This window comes from Pseudophryne corroboree, chromosome 5 (genome assembly GCF_028390025.1).
Source record: "Pseudophryne corroboree isolate aPseCor3 chromosome 5, aPseCor3.hap2, whole genome shotgun sequence".
Classification (NCBI taxonomy): Eukaryota; Metazoa; Chordata; class Amphibia; order Anura; family Myobatrachidae; genus Pseudophryne; species Pseudophryne corroboree.
Window position 1 is genome coordinate 799,951,567 of NC_086448.1, and position 20,067 is coordinate 799,971,633.

A 20,067-nucleotide genomic window follows, 5' to 3' on the forward strand; every position below is an offset into this window, starting at 1 on the left:
GAATGAACACTGTAAATGCGATCAGACCCTGACATGTGTTGACCTTGGAGTTCATCTTGTGTTTTTTGGGAAGTTTTCCTTGGCTCATTTTCATACCTTTCTCACTTATCCTTCTGTTTAATCTGGGGTCAATTTTCTTCTTGCTGCAGCATCCAGATAGGTTGGCTACAGTGCCATGGACTTTAAACTTCTTAATAATATTTGCAACTGTAGTCACATGAACATTAACCTGCTTGGAGAGGGTCTTATAGCCTTTACCTATAATTTGCTTGTCTACAATTTTCTTTCTGATCTCCTCAGATAATTCTTTCCTTTGCTTTCTGTGGTCCATGTTCAGTGTAGTGCACATGATGATACCAAACAGCAGAGTAACTACTTTTAACCCTTTCAATCGGCTGAATGACTGAGGTGTCTTCCCCTTTATAGAGCCATTTCACCACCACCACTATGCTTTTACTGTTGTCAGATATCTTCTTCTATATGTGCCTCCTAAAACCACCCCCACCCCCCAAATCTGTATTCACCACTCCCTTTCCACTAGTGATGAGCGGGTTCGGTTCCTCGGAATCCGAACCCCCCCGAACTTCACCCATTTTACACGGGTCCGAGGCATACTCGGATACTCCAGTATTGCTCGGTTAACCCGAGCGCGCCCGAACGTCATCACCCCGCTGTCGGATTCTCGCGAGATTCGGATTCTATATAAGGAGCCGCGCGTCGCCGCCATTTTTCACTCGTGCATTGGAAATGATAGTGAGAGGACGTGGCTGGCGTCCTCTCACTTTGTTTCAGGGGGCTGCAAATATCTTTATTCTGGGGACCAGCAGTAATTATTGGAGGAGTACAGTGCAGAGTTTTGCTGACTAGTGACCACCAGTATTATACGTTCTCTGCCTGAAAAACGCTCCATATCTGTGCTCAGTATGCTGCATATATCTGTGCTCACACTGCTTTATTGTGGGGACTGGGGTCCAGCAGTATTAGATAGGAGGAGTACAGTGCAGAGTTTTGCTGACCAGTGACCACCAGTATTATACGTTCTCTGCCTGAAAAACGCTCCATATCTGTGCTCAGTGTGCTGCATATATCTGTGCTCACACTGCTTTATTGTGGGGACTGGGGACCAGCAGTATTATATAGGAGGAGTACAGTGCAGAGTTTTGCTGACCAGTGACCACCAGTATTATACGTTCTCTGCCTGAAAAACGCTCCATATCTGTGCTCAGTGTGCTGCATATATCTGTGCTCACACTGCTTTATTGTGGGGACTGGGGACCAGCAGTATTATATAGGAGGAGTACAGTGCAGAGTTTTGCTGACCAGTGACCACCAGTATTATACATTCTCTGCCTGAAAAACGCTCCATATCTGTGCTCAGTGTGCTGCATATATCTGTGCTGACACTGCTTTATTGTGGGGACTGGGGACCAGCAGTATTATATAGGAGGAGTACAGTGCAGAGTTTTGCTGACCAGTGACCACCAGTATTATACGTTCTCTGCCTGAAAAACGCTCCATATCTGTGCTCAGTGTGCTGCATATATCTGTGCTCACACTGCTTTATTGTGGGGACTGGGGACCAGCAGTATTAGATAGGAGGAGTACAGTGCAGAGTTTTGCTGACCAGTGACCACCAGTATTATACGTTCTCTGCCTGAAAAACGCTCCATATCTGTGCTCAGTGTGCTGCATATATCTGTGCTCACACTGCTTTATTGTGGGGACTGGGGACCAGCAGTATTATATAGGAGGAGTACAGTGCAGAGTTTTGCTGACCAGTAACCACCAGTATTATACGTTCTCTGCCTGAAAAACGCTCCATATCTGTGCTCAGTGTGCTGCATATATCTGTGCTCACACTGCTTTATTGTGGGGACTGGGGACCAGCAGTATTATATAGGAGGAGTACAGTGCAGAGTTTTGCTGACCAGTGACCACCAGTATTATACATTCTCTGCCTGAAAAACGCTCCATATCTGTGCTCAGTGTGCTGCATATATCTGTGCTGACACTGCTTTATTGTGGGGACTGGGGACCAGCAGTATTATATAGGAGGAGTACAGTGCAGAGTTTTGCTGACCAGTGACCACCAGTATTATACGTTCTCTGCCTGAAAAACGCTCCATATCTGTGCTCAGTGTGCTGCATATATCTGTGCTCACACTGCTTTATTGTGGGGACTGGGGACCAGCAGTATTAGATAGGAGGAGTACAGTGCAGAGTTTTGCTGACCAGTGACCACCAGTATTATACGTTCTCTGCCTGAAAAACGCTCCATATCTGTGCTCAGTGTGCTGCATATATCTGTGCTCACACTGCTTTATTGTGGGGACTGGGGACCAGCAGTATTATATAGGAGGAGTACAGTGCAGAGTTTTGCTGACCAGTAACCACCAGTATTATACGTTCTCTGCCTGAAAAACGCTCCATATCTGTGCTCAGTGTGCTGCATATATCTGTGCTCACACTGCTTTATTGTGGGGACTGGGGACCAGCAGTATTATATAGGAGGAGTACAGTGCAGAGTTTTGCTGACCAGTGACCACCAGTATTATACGTTCTCTGCCTGAAAAATGCTCCATATCTGTGCTGCATTGTAGTATATAGTAGGAGTATAGTGCATAATTTTGCTGACCACCAGTATATAAAATATAGGAGTACGGTACAGAAGGCCACTGCTCTACCTACCTCTGTGTCGTCAAGTATACTATCCATCCATACCTGTGGTGCATTTCAGTTTTGCACAGTTTGCTGACCACCAGTATATAATATATAGCAGTACGGTACAGTAGGCCACTGCTCTACCTACCTCTGTGTCGTCAAGTATACTATCCATCCATACCTGTGGTGCATTTCAGTTTTGCACAGTATATATAGTAGTAGGCCATTGCTATTGATACTGGCATATAATTCCACACATTAAAAAATGGAGAACAAAAATGTGGAGGGTAAAATAGGGAAAGATCAAGATCCACTTCCACCTCGTGCTGAAGCTGCTGCCATTAGTCATGGCCGAGACGATGAAATGCCATCAACGTCGTCTGCCAAGGCCGATGCCCAATGTCATAGTAGAGAGCATGTAAAATCCAAAACACTAAAGTTCAGTAAAATGACCCAAAAATCTAAATTAAAAGCGTCTGAGGAGAAGCGTAAACTTGCCAATATGCCATTTACGACACGGAGTGGCAAGGAACGGCTGAGGCCCTGGCCTGTGTTCATGGCTAGTGGTTCAGCTTCACATGAGGATGGAAGCACTCATCCTCTCGCTAGAAAACTGCAGTGCCACTCCTAGATGGGCCAGGCGTTTGTGTCGGCCACTTGGGTCGCTTAGCTTAGTCACACAGCTACCTCATTGCGCCTCTTTTTTTCTTTGCATCATGTGCTGTTTGGGGACTATTTTTTTGAAGTGCCATCCTGTCTGACACTGCAGTGCCACTCCTAGATGGGCCAGGTGTTTGTGTCGGCCACTTGGGTCGCTTAGCTTAGTCATCCAGCGACCTCGGTGCAAATTTTAGGACTAAAAATAATATTGTGAGGTGTTCAGAATAGACTGGAAATGAGTGGAAATTATGGTTATTGAGGTTAATAATACTATGGGATCAAACTGACCCCCAAATTCTATGATTTAAGCTGTTTTAGAGGGTTTTTTGTAAAAAAAAAACAAATCCAAAACACACCCGAATCCGACAAAAAATTTTCAGGGAGGTTTACCAAAACGCGTCCGAATCCAAAACACGGCCGCGGAACCGAATCCAAAACCAAAACACAAAAACCGAAAAATGTCCGGTGCACATCACTACTTTCCATAAAGCATATAAAAGCAAAACACTTTGTTATCTAACATTAGTTTAGAGCATAGGTCCACAGGACCCGAAACAGTGCATCCAGATCTCCACCAAGAATCAAAAGTAAAATAATTAGCTCCACCTGTGAATCTTTTAAAATGTGTCAGTGAGTAATGACTACACCTGTGCACTTGCTAGGTCACTGGGGACACAAGAGCTGTTTGACGCCCTGAGGACTGAGTTTGAGAACCACTTGTTTAGAACAGTCTTTCTGAAATGTAGTCCTCAAGACACATGAACAGTCCCTGTCCAAGTTCCAAAGTCTGTGGCACGCCAATCAGAACTATTTGGCGTATTTGGCGTACCACAGACTTTGGCAACTAAGCCGCGCCATGTGTCCCGCCAACAGTTTGGTACAAAAATCTTTTTCACATCACTAAAACAATAAAAGAACAATGCATCCTACCCTTGCATGGACACTGGCTTGCATCCGCTGGGTGCGACTCAGACGCTAACCGGGGTAAATAGGCTCGCTATCCTTCATGCTACTAAGCGATGCGCTTAATCTGCGATTTTATACCAAAAAAGAGTAATGTTAAAGTGCCCAGAACACTGTAAGTGGCTTCCTATGGGGCTACAATACAGATAAGACGCTAAATTCAGAAGGAGCATAAAAGTCCGGGAATCGCTGACGAAGCATCTTAAGTAACACCATGTGTCTCACGCCATCTGAGGGATAGGTGTATGAGGCACAATCTGTAAGTATATACATTCTTGAGGATAGGCGGCACAATAAGTACCTCAGTCATTTTGAGTTAACCATCTGTGCTCAAGCAGGGATATCCTTTAAAAGTCATGTGACTGGAGTATGATGCTGTGATTTGTATAAGCCTCCAAATCATTATGTGGTAAATAGTAAGGTACAGGTAGCTTCATTGCAGATGTAAGAGATTTATTTTATCTATTACCAGAAATTTATATAGCGCGCACATATTCTGCAGCATATTCTGTCCCAGTTACAATCTATATTCCCTACCACATGTATACACACACACACACACACACTAGGGTTAATATTTTTCGGGAGACAATTAACCTACCAGTATATTTTGGGAGTGTGGGAGGAAACCGGAGTACCTAGAGGAAACCCACGCGAGTACAGGGAGAATATACAAACTCCACACAGTTAGGGCCATGGTGGGAATTGAACGAAAGACCTCAGTGCTATGAGGCAGTAATGCTAACCATTACACCAACTGTGCTGCCAAAAAAACTGGGATGGCCAATTGGTTCACAATTTGAAGTTCTCCAGTTCGGCATGTACGATCGTCAATAGACCGTGATTCAGATTTGTGGATTGAAATTTGTGTCTTTCTTCACAGTGGACACTCGAGTTAAAATTATTGTTTTTTTTTATTTATTTTTTAATCGTTTACATTTTTCTTTTTAAGTCGTTACCCAAACTCTACTGTTCATTGTTAGACGTTCGCACAGTTAAACACCCACCAAAATGTATGAGATTTGACCCGACGTATCAGCTAGTTTGCACACATGGAGAAACGAAGAGCACTATCTCCCCGGAGTACAGGTACACGCTGCGCTTTGTGTATAATATCATTGTCGTTTTATATTTTGGGCTCAAACAAGCAGAGGAACAGCAGCAGCTCTCCGCAAATCCACCCGTAACAGTCCGTACGTTCATGGTTTGTTTGGTGCCGCCGATCCTGTATCGCAATCTCAGCATACGCTGTATGTTAGACTTCAACACAGATGTATATGACTTTGCCTGTGTCAGATTTTCTGATAAGAGGCAACTGGCATCCTGGATGTGTCTGGGTAACCTCACCGCAGTTTCCATGATAGGGTAACAATAAGTCAGGGCAAACCTCAATGCATCTGGCTCTCCTCTCACAGGGTTTTCCACTTCCCAATTAATTGACTTGTACCTTCCATCAGTGGTTTTTATATCCAAGTATTTATCCAATCACAGTAAAAAAATTTTTTCCCCTGTTGCCTTGGGATACAACACAAATCAGCTCTATGTATACAATTGTACCCTATGCTGGAAGCATTGTATCTATGGCAACGGAACTACACAAGGCTTACATCAATATGTATAGGTGCTGTACTAGGCAATAACCCAGTCATCTTGGGGTTTAAACTAGAGATGTGCACCGGAAATTCTTCGGGTTTTGTGTTTTGGTTTTGGATTCGGTTCCGCAGCCGTGTTTTGGATTCGGACGCGTTTTGGCAAAACCTCCCTGAAATTTTTTGTCGGATTCGGGTGTGTTTTGGATTCGGGTGGTTTTTTTTTCAAAAACCCCTCAAAAACAGCTTAAATCATATAATATGGGGGTAATTTTGAGCCTATAGTATTATTAACCTCAATAACCACAATTTCCACTCATTTCCAGTCTATTCTGAACACCTCACAATACTATTTTTAGTCCTAAAATTTGCACCGAGGTTGCTGGATGACTAAGCAAAGCGACCCAAGAGGGCGGCAAAAACACCTGGCCCATCTAGGAGTGGCACTGCAGTGTCAGACAGGATGGCACTTAAAAAAATTGGCCCCAAACAGCACATGATGCAAAGAAAAGAGAAAAAGAGGTGCACTGTGGTCGCTGGACGGCTAAGCTAAGCGACACAAACACCTCAATATCACAGGAATTATTTGTTCTAATCAATGGTATTATTGGTCCAAATCACTGGAAGAAAATGACAATCACAGGAATTATTCGTTCTAATCAACGGTATTATTGGTCCAAATCACTGGAAGAAAATGACAAAATCACTGGAATTATTCGTTCTAATCAATGGTATTATTGGTCCAAATCACTGGAAGAAAATGACAAAATCACTGGAATTATTCGTTCTAATCAATGGTATTATTGGTCCAAATCACTGGAAGAAAATGACAAAATCACTGGAATTATTCGTTCTAATCAATGGTATTATTGGTCCAAATCACTGGAAGAAAATGGAATGGATGGATACTTGCAGTGAGTGACACAGAGCTGCAAGATACAGCAATGGCCTACTGTACACAACTATATACTGTTGGGTCACCAAAATGCTGCACTGTAATACTATATATACTGCTCACAAAAATGCCGCACAGATATGGAATGGATACGTGCACTCAGTGACACAGAGCTGCAAGATACAGCAATGGCCTACTGTACACAACTATATACTGTTGGGTCACCAAAATGTTGCACTGTAATACTATATATACTGCTCACAAAAATGCCGCACAGATATGGAATGGATACGTGCACTCAGTGACACTGAGCTGCAAGATACAGCAATGGCCTACTGTACTGTACTACTATTATACTGGTGGTCCCCAGTCCCCACAATAAAGCACACTGAGCACAGATATTTGCAGCACACTGAGCACAGATATGGAGCGTTTTCAGGCAGAGAACGTATAATACTGGTGGTCACTGGTCAGCAAAACTTTGCACTGTACTCCTCCTATATAATACTGCTGGTCCCCAGTCCCCACAATAAAGCACACTGAGCACAGATATGGAGCGTTTTCAGGCAGAGAACGTAGATATTTTCAGCACACTGAGCACAGATTATTTGCAGCACACTGAGCACAGATTACGGAGCTTTTCAGGGAGAGAACGCTGCCACGTCCTCTCCGTTCAATCTCCAATGCACGAGTGAAAATGGCGGCGACGCACGGCTCCTTATATAGAATACGAATCTCGCAAGAATCAGACAGCGGGATGATGACGTTCAGGCGCGTTCTGGTTAACCGAGCAAGGCGGGAGGATCCGAGGCTGCCTCGGACCCGTGTAAAATAGGTGAATTTCCAGGGGGTTCGGATCCCAAGGAACCGAACCTGCTCATCTCTAGTTTAAACCATCCCCCCCAATCTTCCATCTGCACCAATTCAGCTCACTTTCTATAACCATGAATGATGATATGAAATGGTCTGGTGGTGCCATAAACGGTACTTCCTCATCTTTGCGGCCCCCGCTACGTAACTTACTTATCTGCTACGTAAGGTACTTAACTTACGGAACTTTCTTAAAAAATGTGCTACTTGGGAGGAGCCATGGCCGAACAGTGTACCCGAAATGTGCCCTCGCGGGCTCGCTTCGCTCGCCACAGGGTTACTAAAGGTAGTAGTTAGTGGCATGGATAGTAGAAGAACTATCCCGCTGGCCTAGCTCCTCCCCCTCGTGACGTGGCCCCCACATATGACGTATATTCATTAGTCAGTGAAGATACGTAAGTAGCGTAACCAGCGCCTCCAGCAGGGGGCCGCAAAGATGCGGAAGTACCCCATAAACTTGTTGATGGTTAATTCGCTGATGACACTGCTATGCCTCCACTCAGATTAAGGGGGAGATTTATAAAAGCTTGGAGAGAGATAAAGGGGTCTATTGATAAAGCAGTGAATACAGTGGAGAAACAGACCAGTGGAGAAATTGTCCATAGCAACCAATCAGCATTTCCCTTACATTTTATAGAATGTACTTGATAATGGCTTCCTTCAAAGCTGATGGTTGCTATGGGCAACTTATCCACTGGTCCTTTTCCTCACTCTCTTCACTGCTTCATGGATAGGCCCCAAAGTACCAACCAATCAGCTCATAACTACCAGGTTACACCCTTGGACGCTAAAGAGGGAGGATGTCATCATTGCGATTCAGAGAAAACTAGGGCGAGAGGGAGTGTGTGACAGAGAAATTTGGAGATGCAGGAATGAGAGCAGTGACCGAGAATTTGAAAAGTGTTGGTGAGGAGCTTAAAATGGATTCTGTTGGGAAAAGGAAGCCTGTGATGGACAGGTTGGGTTAGAGCTATGACATTGGAAGATGAGCAGCGACACCGAGGATAGATGTAGGAGAAAGGCGGAATAAAGTAAGGCCTGAGAGTCACAGGTTGCCATGGCTCCGTGCAGGAGATCATGAACCGATGATTAAGAGATTTGGTTGTCTCCAGGGAAACTGGAGATGTGTAGAGGTGAAAGTTCCAGGATTAGGAGCTTTTACAATGTTCCAACGATGCACTTTCCATTAGTGTGATCCTTCAGCTACAGTATGCAGGACACACTAACATGTTTAGAAATATATGAATTATATTTTAAACGGGGTTGCACCCTAACTTTTTTTTAAACAAGAACCCCAACCTGAACCTGCATCCTAGCATAATAACCCTTTTCCGCCATCTAGACTCCCTGTGTAGGACCTCACCAGGACACCAGACTCTCCTACCACTGTCACTTGTTTTCCTGTTTGAGAAGCCAATAAAGTTTTGAAAGCTCAAGACCTCAATGTTTTCTTGTGCCGAGAGCTTCGGTTGGAGGCCACTGTTGTCCAATACACTCTCTGGACTTCATGTCTTCATGTATAGGTTGTTTATGAAACTGAATATAGATTATATTAATTCATGGCATCAGCGGCCTCTATAGAAGCAGGCATGGAATGATTGGTGTATGTTTTGGTGTTATCTAGGACGTGGCCCAATGTGTTCCAACTGGGAATAGTGGGAAGTCTTGTGGAGTTCATACCTAAGGTTGTGAGAGCAGATGGCTGAATGATTCACTAATAGGCAGCTGTCCCTTATAAAAAAGAGTTCACTCAGTGTATATTGTTTATCAGATGTTTCTATATTTTTGCTTCCTCTAATTTTTTTTTTTTTAAATGAAGTGTCCTTTTTGCCCAACAAGACTTCAATGCTTTATCTGTTACAGGCTGGTCCATTCCGGACCGGGCAAAGGCTCCTCGCTGCCGGGCACTGAGTTCTCATTCGCCACCCGTACAGGCTCCCGGCAGGGGATCGAGACTCATCTGTTCAGAGTGGAAACCAACAGAGACCTCTCACTGTGGACGAGACAGATAGTACAAGGCTGCCACAACTCGGCAGAGCTCATTAAAGAGATCATCACGCGTAAGTTCCCACCCACTACGCGTATTAAGCTGGGCATACACTATACAATTATCTGGCTGGTTGGAAGGAAAGACTGTTACTATGACTGTGGTCAGCTTATGACCGCCACTGCAAACCTCAGCATGGAAGAAAGTCACAGACTACTCCATCAGTAACAGGGGTTGTGAATCTTTTCCAGGAGATACTGTATAAAGCTTTGTACCAGCTCTGTCCAGGGGGCAATGTTTAGCATTGAATTAGGAACATGTAACGAGCGCTAACATTTATTAATTAAAATATGTATTGCCATGGGTAGTTTATGTCATTTATAAATACATTTTTTATCATTTAACATAAGTGGCACCAAAAAAAGAAAAAAAAGAAAAATATTTTTTAAAATTCAAAAATAAGTAGAGACAAACGGGAGCACATGTTTGCCGCCTGTTTGATCCAACTTCCTGTGTATACTTCCATTTTTTTAACAATGAACAATAAAGTTTTTTTAGTATAAATTGAAGATCAGGAAATGGACATGCCATCCATGATTAAGTGCGCGGAGACGCACGAAACGCGTTAGAGGCATCGAGCTACAGACCATCACCTTTCCGGCCCGAACTTCCCGACGCCTAGCCGCAGTGTGACGTAATCGAGCCGCGACCCGACAACAAGCCGCGATCCTTCACCGCTGGACGCAGCGGATCGAGACTGAAGGACCACAACACCTTCTTGTGTACGGGACTGACTAGGAGGTAGGGACAGTTAGCACATTCACAATACAAACTGTGAATTGGTACGGACTGAGCTCAAACCACTCACTCCATAAAGGAGTTGTAAACATACTGCCAAACTAACTGAAAATCTTTTTTACAGGTGCCACTTTTTACACATAAACTACCCATGGCAATACATATTTTAATTTATAAATGTTAGCGCTCGTTACATGTTCCTAATTGTACTATTTTTAAACTGAGCAGCTTTTAGTCGCATACAGCGCAGTTGTTACATACCTTTTAGCATTGAATGATTTGATGTGTTCATGTTCCACTCATAATAGATGTACTTGTCAGAGTCCTACAAGAAGGTAATCATTCATGTAGCTTTCACGCCTAATCCCTCTGCTAAGGTTTGGTTATTAAGCCGTGTGCTAATTAATTGCATCTCTGTCAGAAAGGATGAATAGCGATGAAATATTCTAGTCAGGAGGTTTCAGTATTCTTGTTAACCAGTAATTCCAAGTGTCAGAGTCCTGACGGCTTTAACAGTTCATGTTCACACAGGTGAATGATTCCATAAATTTCTTCCATCAAAGGGGCTTATTTAATACCAGGGTATGAAGAGCAACAATGAGCTGTAACCTATAGCAACCACACGCCTTTAGCAGTCTAGTATAGTCAGTCTATGGAAGTTAGTTGGCACGCGGCTAGCGGAGTGTCAATAGAAGTGAAAGTGAGGTGTCGCGCTGGTAACAATTATGTCTATACATTGTATAGGGAATTAAAAAAAAAAAAAACCAGAAAAAAGACCCAGTAATTTTCTCCATAAAAAGTGTAAATCAGCGGCTTCTACTTTATTGCTACATCCAGAAATATTTAATGTGACACGTTTTGCCATTTGTTTTTTTTACGCCACTCATATACATTATAAACATTTACTGTATGATTGGCACTTGTACACTATTATTAAGTAGGACCTATACAAAGGTAAAAGTAGTCTAAGAGGAGAATTCAATTAGGAAAGAATAAACATCGGAAGCGAAAAACTGAAATTTCTCGCGATTTTTCTGAGTGTTTCTCCGGTATTTTTTTTTCAGGCTATCCAAATCACTCCCGAAAACACACAGGTTCAGTGAACCATGTGTGTTTTCGGGAGAACAGCCCTTTTTTCAGCTAAGAATGGGGCTGTTTTCGGGGATTTGTTTCTCCTGCCTAAGGCTTATCGGGGATAATTGAATAGGGAGGAAGGGTGAATCAATTAGCCTCGAGAAAACATTGTGGCTAATTGAATTCCCCCAAGACTGTTAGTGAAAATGTATCAGGCTATTGACACAATGCTCCAGCTTTATAAAGCAACTTCAAGTCATTAACCAAAATTGGATCAGGGACCTTTTGTGTTATGGATTAATTATTATGGTGTGCCTCATATTGTCATGGTGTTGTACCTTTGAAGATCAGCAAAACTCCTTGATAAAAACCTTATGATGGAACTGCACTTGCTGCTCAATTATGTGGATCTCAGCTAATTAAGGGGGAGATTTATCAAACCTTCTGCACACTCAGGGACTTGATGAGGCCAAACTGCCAATCCATTACCAAACTAAAGGTCTAATTGTGTGCCGATTGCCAGTCCATCACTAAACTCAAGGCCTAGGTGAGGGCCAACTGCCATCCCATAACCAAACTCAAGGCACTCAGTGTGTGCCAATTATCAGTCCATTACCAAATTGAAGGCCTAGATGGGGGCCAACTGCCAGCCAAACACCAAACTTAAGGCCTAGATGGGGCCCATCACCAACCTCAATGCCTAGATGGGTGCAGATTATCAGTCCATCACTAAACTCAAGGCCTAGATGGGGGCCAACTGTCAGACCATCACGAAACCTAAGGCCTAGATGAGGCCCTACTGCCAGCCCATCACAAATCTCAAGGCCTAAAGGAGGGCTAACTGCCACCTCAAGGCCTAGATGGGTGCCAATTACCGGTCCATTACCAAACTCAAGGCCTAGAAGTGGGGCTACGTTTGTGAAGAGAACAGGGACAAAGGAAGTATTATAAAGATAGAGAATTAATTGACCCATGACTGTAAAAACCCCAAATAATTATTAGTGTTGTACCAATCAGATTCTAGCTATTATTTAATAGAATGCACTAGAGAAATGTTAGCTAGAATCTGATTGGTTGCTATGCACAACACCTCTACTTGTCCTCTTTATAGTGAGAGAAATCTTCCCCCATAGATGTTTACTCTTCAGATATTTTCAGCTATTAATTTTGTCATAAGCGGTTATTGATTTGGCACTTGATATATTGTAGATACAGGCTGATTGGGCAGTGGCCTACGGGCACTGTAGCAACACATCCATACATATGTGACTGAAACCATTACACAGTACACTATGGGGGTCATTCAGAGTTGTTCGCTCGCTAGCTGCTTTTAGCAGCATTGCACACGCTAAGCCGCTGCCTACTGGGAGTGTATCTTAGCATAGCAGAATTGCGAACGAAAGCTTCGCTAATTTTCTCGTAGCGATTACCCCGCAGTTTCTGAGTAGCTCCAGACTTACTCAGCCATTGCGACCAGCTTAGTCCTTTTTCGTTCCTGGTTTGACGTCACAAACACACCCAGCGTTCGCCCAGCCACTCCCCCGTTTCTCCAGACACTCCCGCGTTTTGAACTCGAACGCCTGCGTTTTTCCGCACACTCCCATAAAACGTCCAGTTTCCGCCCAGAAACACCCACTTCCTGTCAATCACACTACGATCACCACAGCGATGAAAAAACTTTGTTATGCCGTGAGTAAAATACCTAACTTTTGTGTAAAATAACTAAGCGCATGCGCTCTGCGAACATTGCGCATGCGCAGTTAGCGGATAATCGCAGTATAGCGAAAATCGTCAACGAGCGAACAACTCGGAATGACCCCCTATAGGCAGACAACAGCCAACACTAAATATAAAGTGATGACACTAAATCGTGGCTTTCTTTCTGCCTCTTTCCAGCTTGTACCTACAAGATCCAAGTGTGTCGGCTGGTGATAAACTATGAACATGGATTCTCCATCACAACTCAGGCCCCGGATGGTACTTTTACTAAAACATTAGCACAATACCCGTATGAAAAACTAAAAATGTCCTCCGACGATGGAATTAAAATGCTGTTCTTAGACTTCGGAGGCAAAGAAGGAGACATTGTAAGTATTGACAGAGGGATTAGATATTAGTCATGTAATTTGAGAATCATATTTTATTATTTATTTTATAACACAGGGATATCGATCAAAACCTTGGAGAGAGAGATTAAGTGGAGGAAATTAAGTACCGGCCAATCAGCACCTACCATTTTTCAAACACAACCTGTAAATTGGCAGCTAGAAGCTGATTGGCTGGGACCTTATCGGCCTATCACCACTTTATATCTCTCCAAAGTTTGCTATTGGCCGCATCCCCTTCAAGAGAGATAAAGGGGAAAAATTGTCCATAGCAACTCCTCTATTTGAGCTCTACCCCCAAAATACCTTGAAAATATGGTTTTATGAAAGCTCTAACTCAGAGAAGAATTGAATAATATGTTGGACAATGATTAAACAAAACAACCTACCACATAACAGCCTTTCATTTCTCTGCAGCAATTGGATCTTCAGTGCTGCCCGAAGCCCATCGTCTTCATTATCCATTCCTTCCTCTCAGCCAAGATTACACGACTAGGACTAGTGGCGTGAGATTGCCTGCAGACAGCATGCTGTATGAGAGTTCCATGTGGGAGAGTTAATTCAAGGGATTCTCGATAAGGAGATGACCGTACAATAGAATCCCTGGAAGCAAAAATGAAGAGGGTACGAGAGATCTGTGATCTGATGCACTTCACGTCCGACAGACACACAGAACTATAATGGTTTATAATAATCACTTGGGATGGGAATACCCCAATACTCAGACTCCAGGTCCGAACGCTAATCTTTAGTTTATGCCTTCAGTTTTAGAATAAAGTGATTTCAAAGTTGGAATAAAGAAGGAAAACACACACTGCGAGCAGCCATTATATGGTCTTGTCTATGCAACAAGAACTAGTCACATGACTAAGGCTCGAGAGATAAAGGATCAATGCTGCCCACAAAATGGCTGCCTGCACTGTGTTCAAGAGATGATGGGTGATCTACCACTCCAAGTGCTTCCTGGCTATGGCTAAGCCTGATTTTTTTTTTTTTTTTTTGAGAAGTAAAGGGACAATCTATATTTACTCAGAATTGTTTTCTCTATCCACCAGTGCGATTCCTGAATTTGCCATGAGACATTTAGGTTTTAACCTGATGGCTTATTCAATGACAGAGCAGATAGTACAAATTTACACTAGACTCTAATAAGCAGTACACTGTAGCTCATTATTTCAGAATGGCTTCTATGGGGAACAGAAAAGCAGTTTCCTCAGTATGAAAGAGCAGAAGATACAGAGTGAGGTGGCCATTTTGTCAGCTGAACCAATTTTCATTCAATAGGAACTAGAGGCTGAACTGAGGTAGACTACTTCGTGACTAGCATTCATTACATAACAAATCCTTCTGAATTAACTGTCGTGACTATTATCTCTTCTCAAAGCTGGCCATCTCCACTTTGTGTAGGTGACAACTGATCCTCTGGTGAGGAGCCAACTCTCCCCATTGATGATACGGATGTTCCTGAAACAGGGGAAAAATATATAAAATGTAAAAGAAATTAACACACCTATGGTAATCTGGTGATTTTTAGAATTTTCTGAAAGGCAAAATGTAGGGGGGGAAAAAAAGTTCTATAATTTGTACAGTTTGATAGGCAATATCCAATTAGCTGCAGTAATTTACCATAGCTAATGGATTCTGCTGGGGCTATCCAATTAGGATCAGGAGCTTATCCCTTATCCCATGTGTTATCGCACATGTATCCTTTTTCGGCCGATAAAAACAACCTATCATTGGATAGCACGATATTGATCATCTGTCAAAAAATGAGCTATCAGGCATTTTTATCGGCCGAAAAGGATCGCACCTAATAGGATACTGACCAAAGTTTAAAAGTCCTTGCTTTTTTGCCCCTAAAGCAAAAAAAATAATAGAATACAGCCTATTCATTAAAAAGGAAATAGTGACATCACTGTTGAGTGATGTCAACGGTGTCTAGTTAACTGCGTCAGTACACAAAATGGCTGTCCCACCATGATCAGCAGGGAACGCCAGCTATTGATTTTTCTATTAAACCTTGCAGTCTTAACACTACCAGTGCAGATAAAAATGTAATATTTAATATTTTTAATTGTTTCCACAATAATTTTTTCATTGCTCTGACATGAAAATTATTTCATAAAGAAAATAAATTGAGGGTTCGGTTTGTCTTAAAGGAGGATAACGCAACAGTTTTTTCTTTTTTCTTTTTTAAAGCCAGCTTTTATTTTTGTTATTAACAATACTCACTGGAATCTTATCAGGCCACATCTAGGCCCTCATAAAATATTGGTACTTTTAATTCATTAAGTGAGAAAGGAGAGTAATAATTATTTTAGTATATTTTAATCCTTTAAATATTTTTTTTTTATTGGATTATGAAATTATAAATTTTATTGGTAAAACACTTTCTTCCTGACAATTATTGTAAATAATAAATAAAAAAGATTAAACATTGAGGTCCGTATGTCCTTATCAAACTATTCACATTTCTGTATATAGGATCATGAGAATGCATTATCATTTATTATGTCCAGCACAACACCGAGGATGAAGTGCGAAATTACAAAGGTAGAGGTGTCTCCCAGAGCATCCAATCAAATTCTATCTATCATATTCTAGAGGTTACCAGATTGTTATCTCCAGGATTCCGCTGTTGGGATTTTGAGAAGATGGGTTCCTAACTACATCCCTTTATATTGTATACAGTTAGCGTGGGATCCGGACTGAAAGTAGACAGTAACTAGGTCGACCACTATTGGTCGACAGTAACTAGGTCGATAGGGTGTCTAGGTCGACAGGGTCAAAAGGTCGACATGTTCTAGGTCGACAGGTCAAAAGGTCGACATGAGTTTTTCACAAAAAAAAAATCTTTTTTTGAACCTTTTCATACTTAACGATCCACGTGGACTACGATTGGAACGGTAATCTGTGCCGAGCGAAGCGGCAGCGGAGCGAAGGCACCATGCCCGAAGCATGGCGAGCGAAGCGAGCCATGCGAGGGGACGCGGTGCACTAATTGGGGTTCCCGGTCACTCTATGAAGAAAACGACACCAAAATAACATTAAAAACTCATGTCGACCTTTTGACCTGTCGACCTAGAACATGTCGACCTAAAGACCCTGTCAACCTAGTTACTGTCGACCAATAGTGGTCGACCTAGACATTGTCGACCTAGTTACTGTCGACTTTCAATACCACACCCAGTTAGCTTATATACTCGAGTATAAGTCGACCCGAATATAAGCCGAGGCACCTAATTTTACCACAAAAAACAGGGAAAACTTATTGACTCGAGTATAAGCCTAGGGTGGGAAATGCAGTTCTAGCCATACACAGCCCTCATACTGCCAGATATGCCCCCACAGTGCCAGATATGCCGCCGCCCCCCCCCCCTCCCCCTCCCCCTAAGTGCCAAATATGCTCCCCCAGTGCCAGGTACAACTTACTCTCCAGCGCTCCCCCGCTGTTTTGTGAAGGAGGGACACGGAGGGCACAGCGCGCACCTCTCCTGTGTCCCTCCTGCGTCTCCGGGTCTGTTAAATGAAGTGCCGGTTCGTGAGCCAATCAGAGCTCACGAACGGGTACTTCATTTAGAACCGCTGCTGCGGCAGGAGGGACACAGGAGAGGCGCGCGCTGTGCCCTCCGTGTCCCTTCTTCACAAAACAGCGGGGGAGCGCGGGAGGGTAAGTTTTCCCAGGCAGCAGTTACGGAGCATTACTCGAGTACAAGCCGAGGGGGAGCTTTTTCAGCACAAAAAATGTGCTGAAAAACTCGGCTTATACTCGAGTATATACAGTAGGTCCATATATATTTGGACACTGACCATTTTCAGAATTTTGACTCTGCACACCACCACAATAGATTTGGGGGGTAATTCAGACCTGATTGTAGCAGCAAATTTGTTAGCAGTTGGGCAAAACCATGTGCACTTCAGGGGGGGACACAGATGTAACATGTGCAGAGAGAGTTAGATCTGGGTGGGGTGTGTTCAAACTGAAATCTAAATAGCAGTGTAAAAATAAAGCAGCCAGTATTTACCCTGCACAGAAACAATATAACCCACCCAAATCTAACTCTCTCTGCACATGTTACATCTGCCTCCCCTGCAGTGCACATGGTTTTGCCCAACTGCTAACAAACTTGCTGCTGCGATCAGGTCTGAATTACCCCCTTCAAATGAATCAATGGAGGCGCATTTGAAGAGCAGACTTTCAACTTTAATTCAAGGGGTTGAACAAAAATATTGTATGAGACGAATTGCAACCATTTTTATAGACCGTCCCATTTTCAGGAGTTAAACTGTAGTTGGACAAATGAACATAACCATAAATAAAATGCAGTCTGGAACCCACGGGCATCGCCAAATTCTGGGTTTCCTCCCTTGTTAGGTTTTGCCAGGCCTTCACTGCAGATGTCTTCTGTTGTTGTTTGTTCGTGGGTCTTTCTGCTTTTAGTTTTGTCATCAGCAAGTGAAATGCTGCTCAGTATCATTGAGATAAGGTGACTGGCTCGGCCATTGCAGAATAGACCACTTCTTTAAAAAAAACTCCTAGGTTGGTTTCGCATCTGTACTGTGAAGAGCCGTCCAATCAACTTTGCAGAGCTTGGCTGAACCAGAGCAGACGGTATATCCCTATACACTTCAGGATTCTCCTGGCCACTTCTGTCACCATCATCAATAAACACTAGTGACCCAGTGCCATTGGCTGCCATACAAGTCCATGCCACCACACTGCCTCCGTGTGTTACAGAAGATGTGGTATGCTTTAGATCATGAGGCATTCCAAGGCTTTTACATACTTTCCCCCCCTTATCATTCTGGTACAGGTTGAGCTTAGTTTCATCTGTCCAAAGAATGCGGTTCCAGAACTGGGCCGGCTAATTTTAGATGTCATCAGGCAGTGTAATTCGGCCTTTCTATTTTTGTGGTTTTTCAGTGACTTGCACCTTGTGGTGAACCCTCTGTATTTACCTTCGTGAAGTCTTCTCTTTATGGTAAAGCACATTATACTAAAGGTATCTCATGGTCATTTGTAATAGTAGTATGATGATGTCGACATTCAGATTGTTGATATGAGGCTTTTGACATACCGTCCCCTGGTGTCCCAGCGGTGACTTACCCGCTCTCGCCGGCTGCAGCAGCGTCTTCTGGGTCTGACACAGTCACCAGACAAAGCGGCATTCCTGCGAGTACACTGGCCCTATCCCTAGAGCCTAATATTGACATTCTGAGGATGCGGACATGTTGCTTTTCAACAGTGTCAACATCACTGTCAACATTAGGAATGACAACCTAATGACTTCATCCCACATGGCAGTGATTCTCAACGCCAATCCTCAAGAAACCCCAACAGGTCATGATTTCAAGATTTCGTTTATCATGAGCAGGGAAGTTAATTTATTTTGCTGGGTCAGTATTATATACCACCTATATCCAGACAGAAATCCTGAAAATATGACCCTTTAGGGGTCACTTGGGGATTGGAGAAGGATGTAGTTAATACACCGGCTGTCGGGATCCCAGCATGCAGATAAAGCCGATAAAATGCCGGCAGTCAGAATACCGATCGCTCCCCAGTATTCCCACTCAGGTGGTAGGTACACGCCACCACCAGAGGGAGACTAGAACCCACAGCAAGCCGACGAGGAGACTCACTGCCGGTATTACGGCTTGCAGGATATCATACTGAACCCATTGGAGAGAACCCTTGACCTATGGTGATTGTTCAGCGTTAACTGGACTTTCCACTGCAGCGCTGATGCGCAGTCCAGGGCTAAAGCCGGCTAATTCCGGACGTATACTGTAGCTTATATCCTGGAAGTCCACATTGTACAGTAAGTAGTACAGGACGGGTGCACTTATCACATGAAGCACCAGGCATTCTTATTCATACTTTTCTACACTGTGACACCAATTTGCTTATGAATAAGACATGTGATCCACGTTGATCCTATAAACACCACCTTCCACACAACTACGTCGGCTACACAGCGTGAGACCACAGCCACTCAGATTAAATTACAACACGCAAAAAGTATTCAAAGACATTACAATTTGCTCACATCTCAAAACTTGGACACGACCACAGTCTCATATTGCTGAATGACGCACATTTCTGGGTTTAAAAAAAACTCCACTTATGGACAGTTTCTTTTCAGAGATGTAAAATGTTATTTTGAAAGCATAACCCCTGCCCTATATGTAGCCGTTATAATATACCCACTGATATGTGTGTGCAGGATATAGCAAGTGACAGCCCCTGACACTTCATCTGTTTCATGTGGTATGCCATAACAAGTCCCGTTTACTGCTCCCCCCTCCACCATTTGAACTGAGTGATTCTTAGCTTTTTTGAATTCTTTTTTTTATTAAAAAAAAAAGGTTTGGAATCATCTTAGACTAGAGAAGGTTGTATTGTAAGAAAGTCTCAAATAGCAATTGGGGGAGAGAGAGTGGATGTGAGGCGTTAAGATGAGC

At 43.2% G+C, this 20,067-nt stretch overlaps 1 protein-coding gene across 1 annotated transcript in view; it reads left to right on the plus strand.

Moving 5' to 3' along the window:
• Positions 1 to 16,041, plus strand: part of SNTB1 (syntrophin beta 1) — a 316,976-nt gene extending 300,935 nt beyond the window's left edge. Inside the window, exons 5-7 of the mRNA XM_063924446.1 lie at positions 9,502 to 9,698; positions 13,394 to 13,584; positions 14,020 to 16,041. Coding sequence (XP_063780516.1) covers positions 9,502 to 9,698; positions 13,394 to 13,584; positions 14,020 to 14,112 — 481 coding nt within the window. The 3' untranslated portion in view covers positions 14,113 to 16,041. The remainder of the gene's footprint in view (positions 1 to 9,501; positions 9,699 to 13,393; positions 13,585 to 14,019) is intronic.
• Positions 16,042 to 20,067: the final 4,026 nt, after the last annotated feature.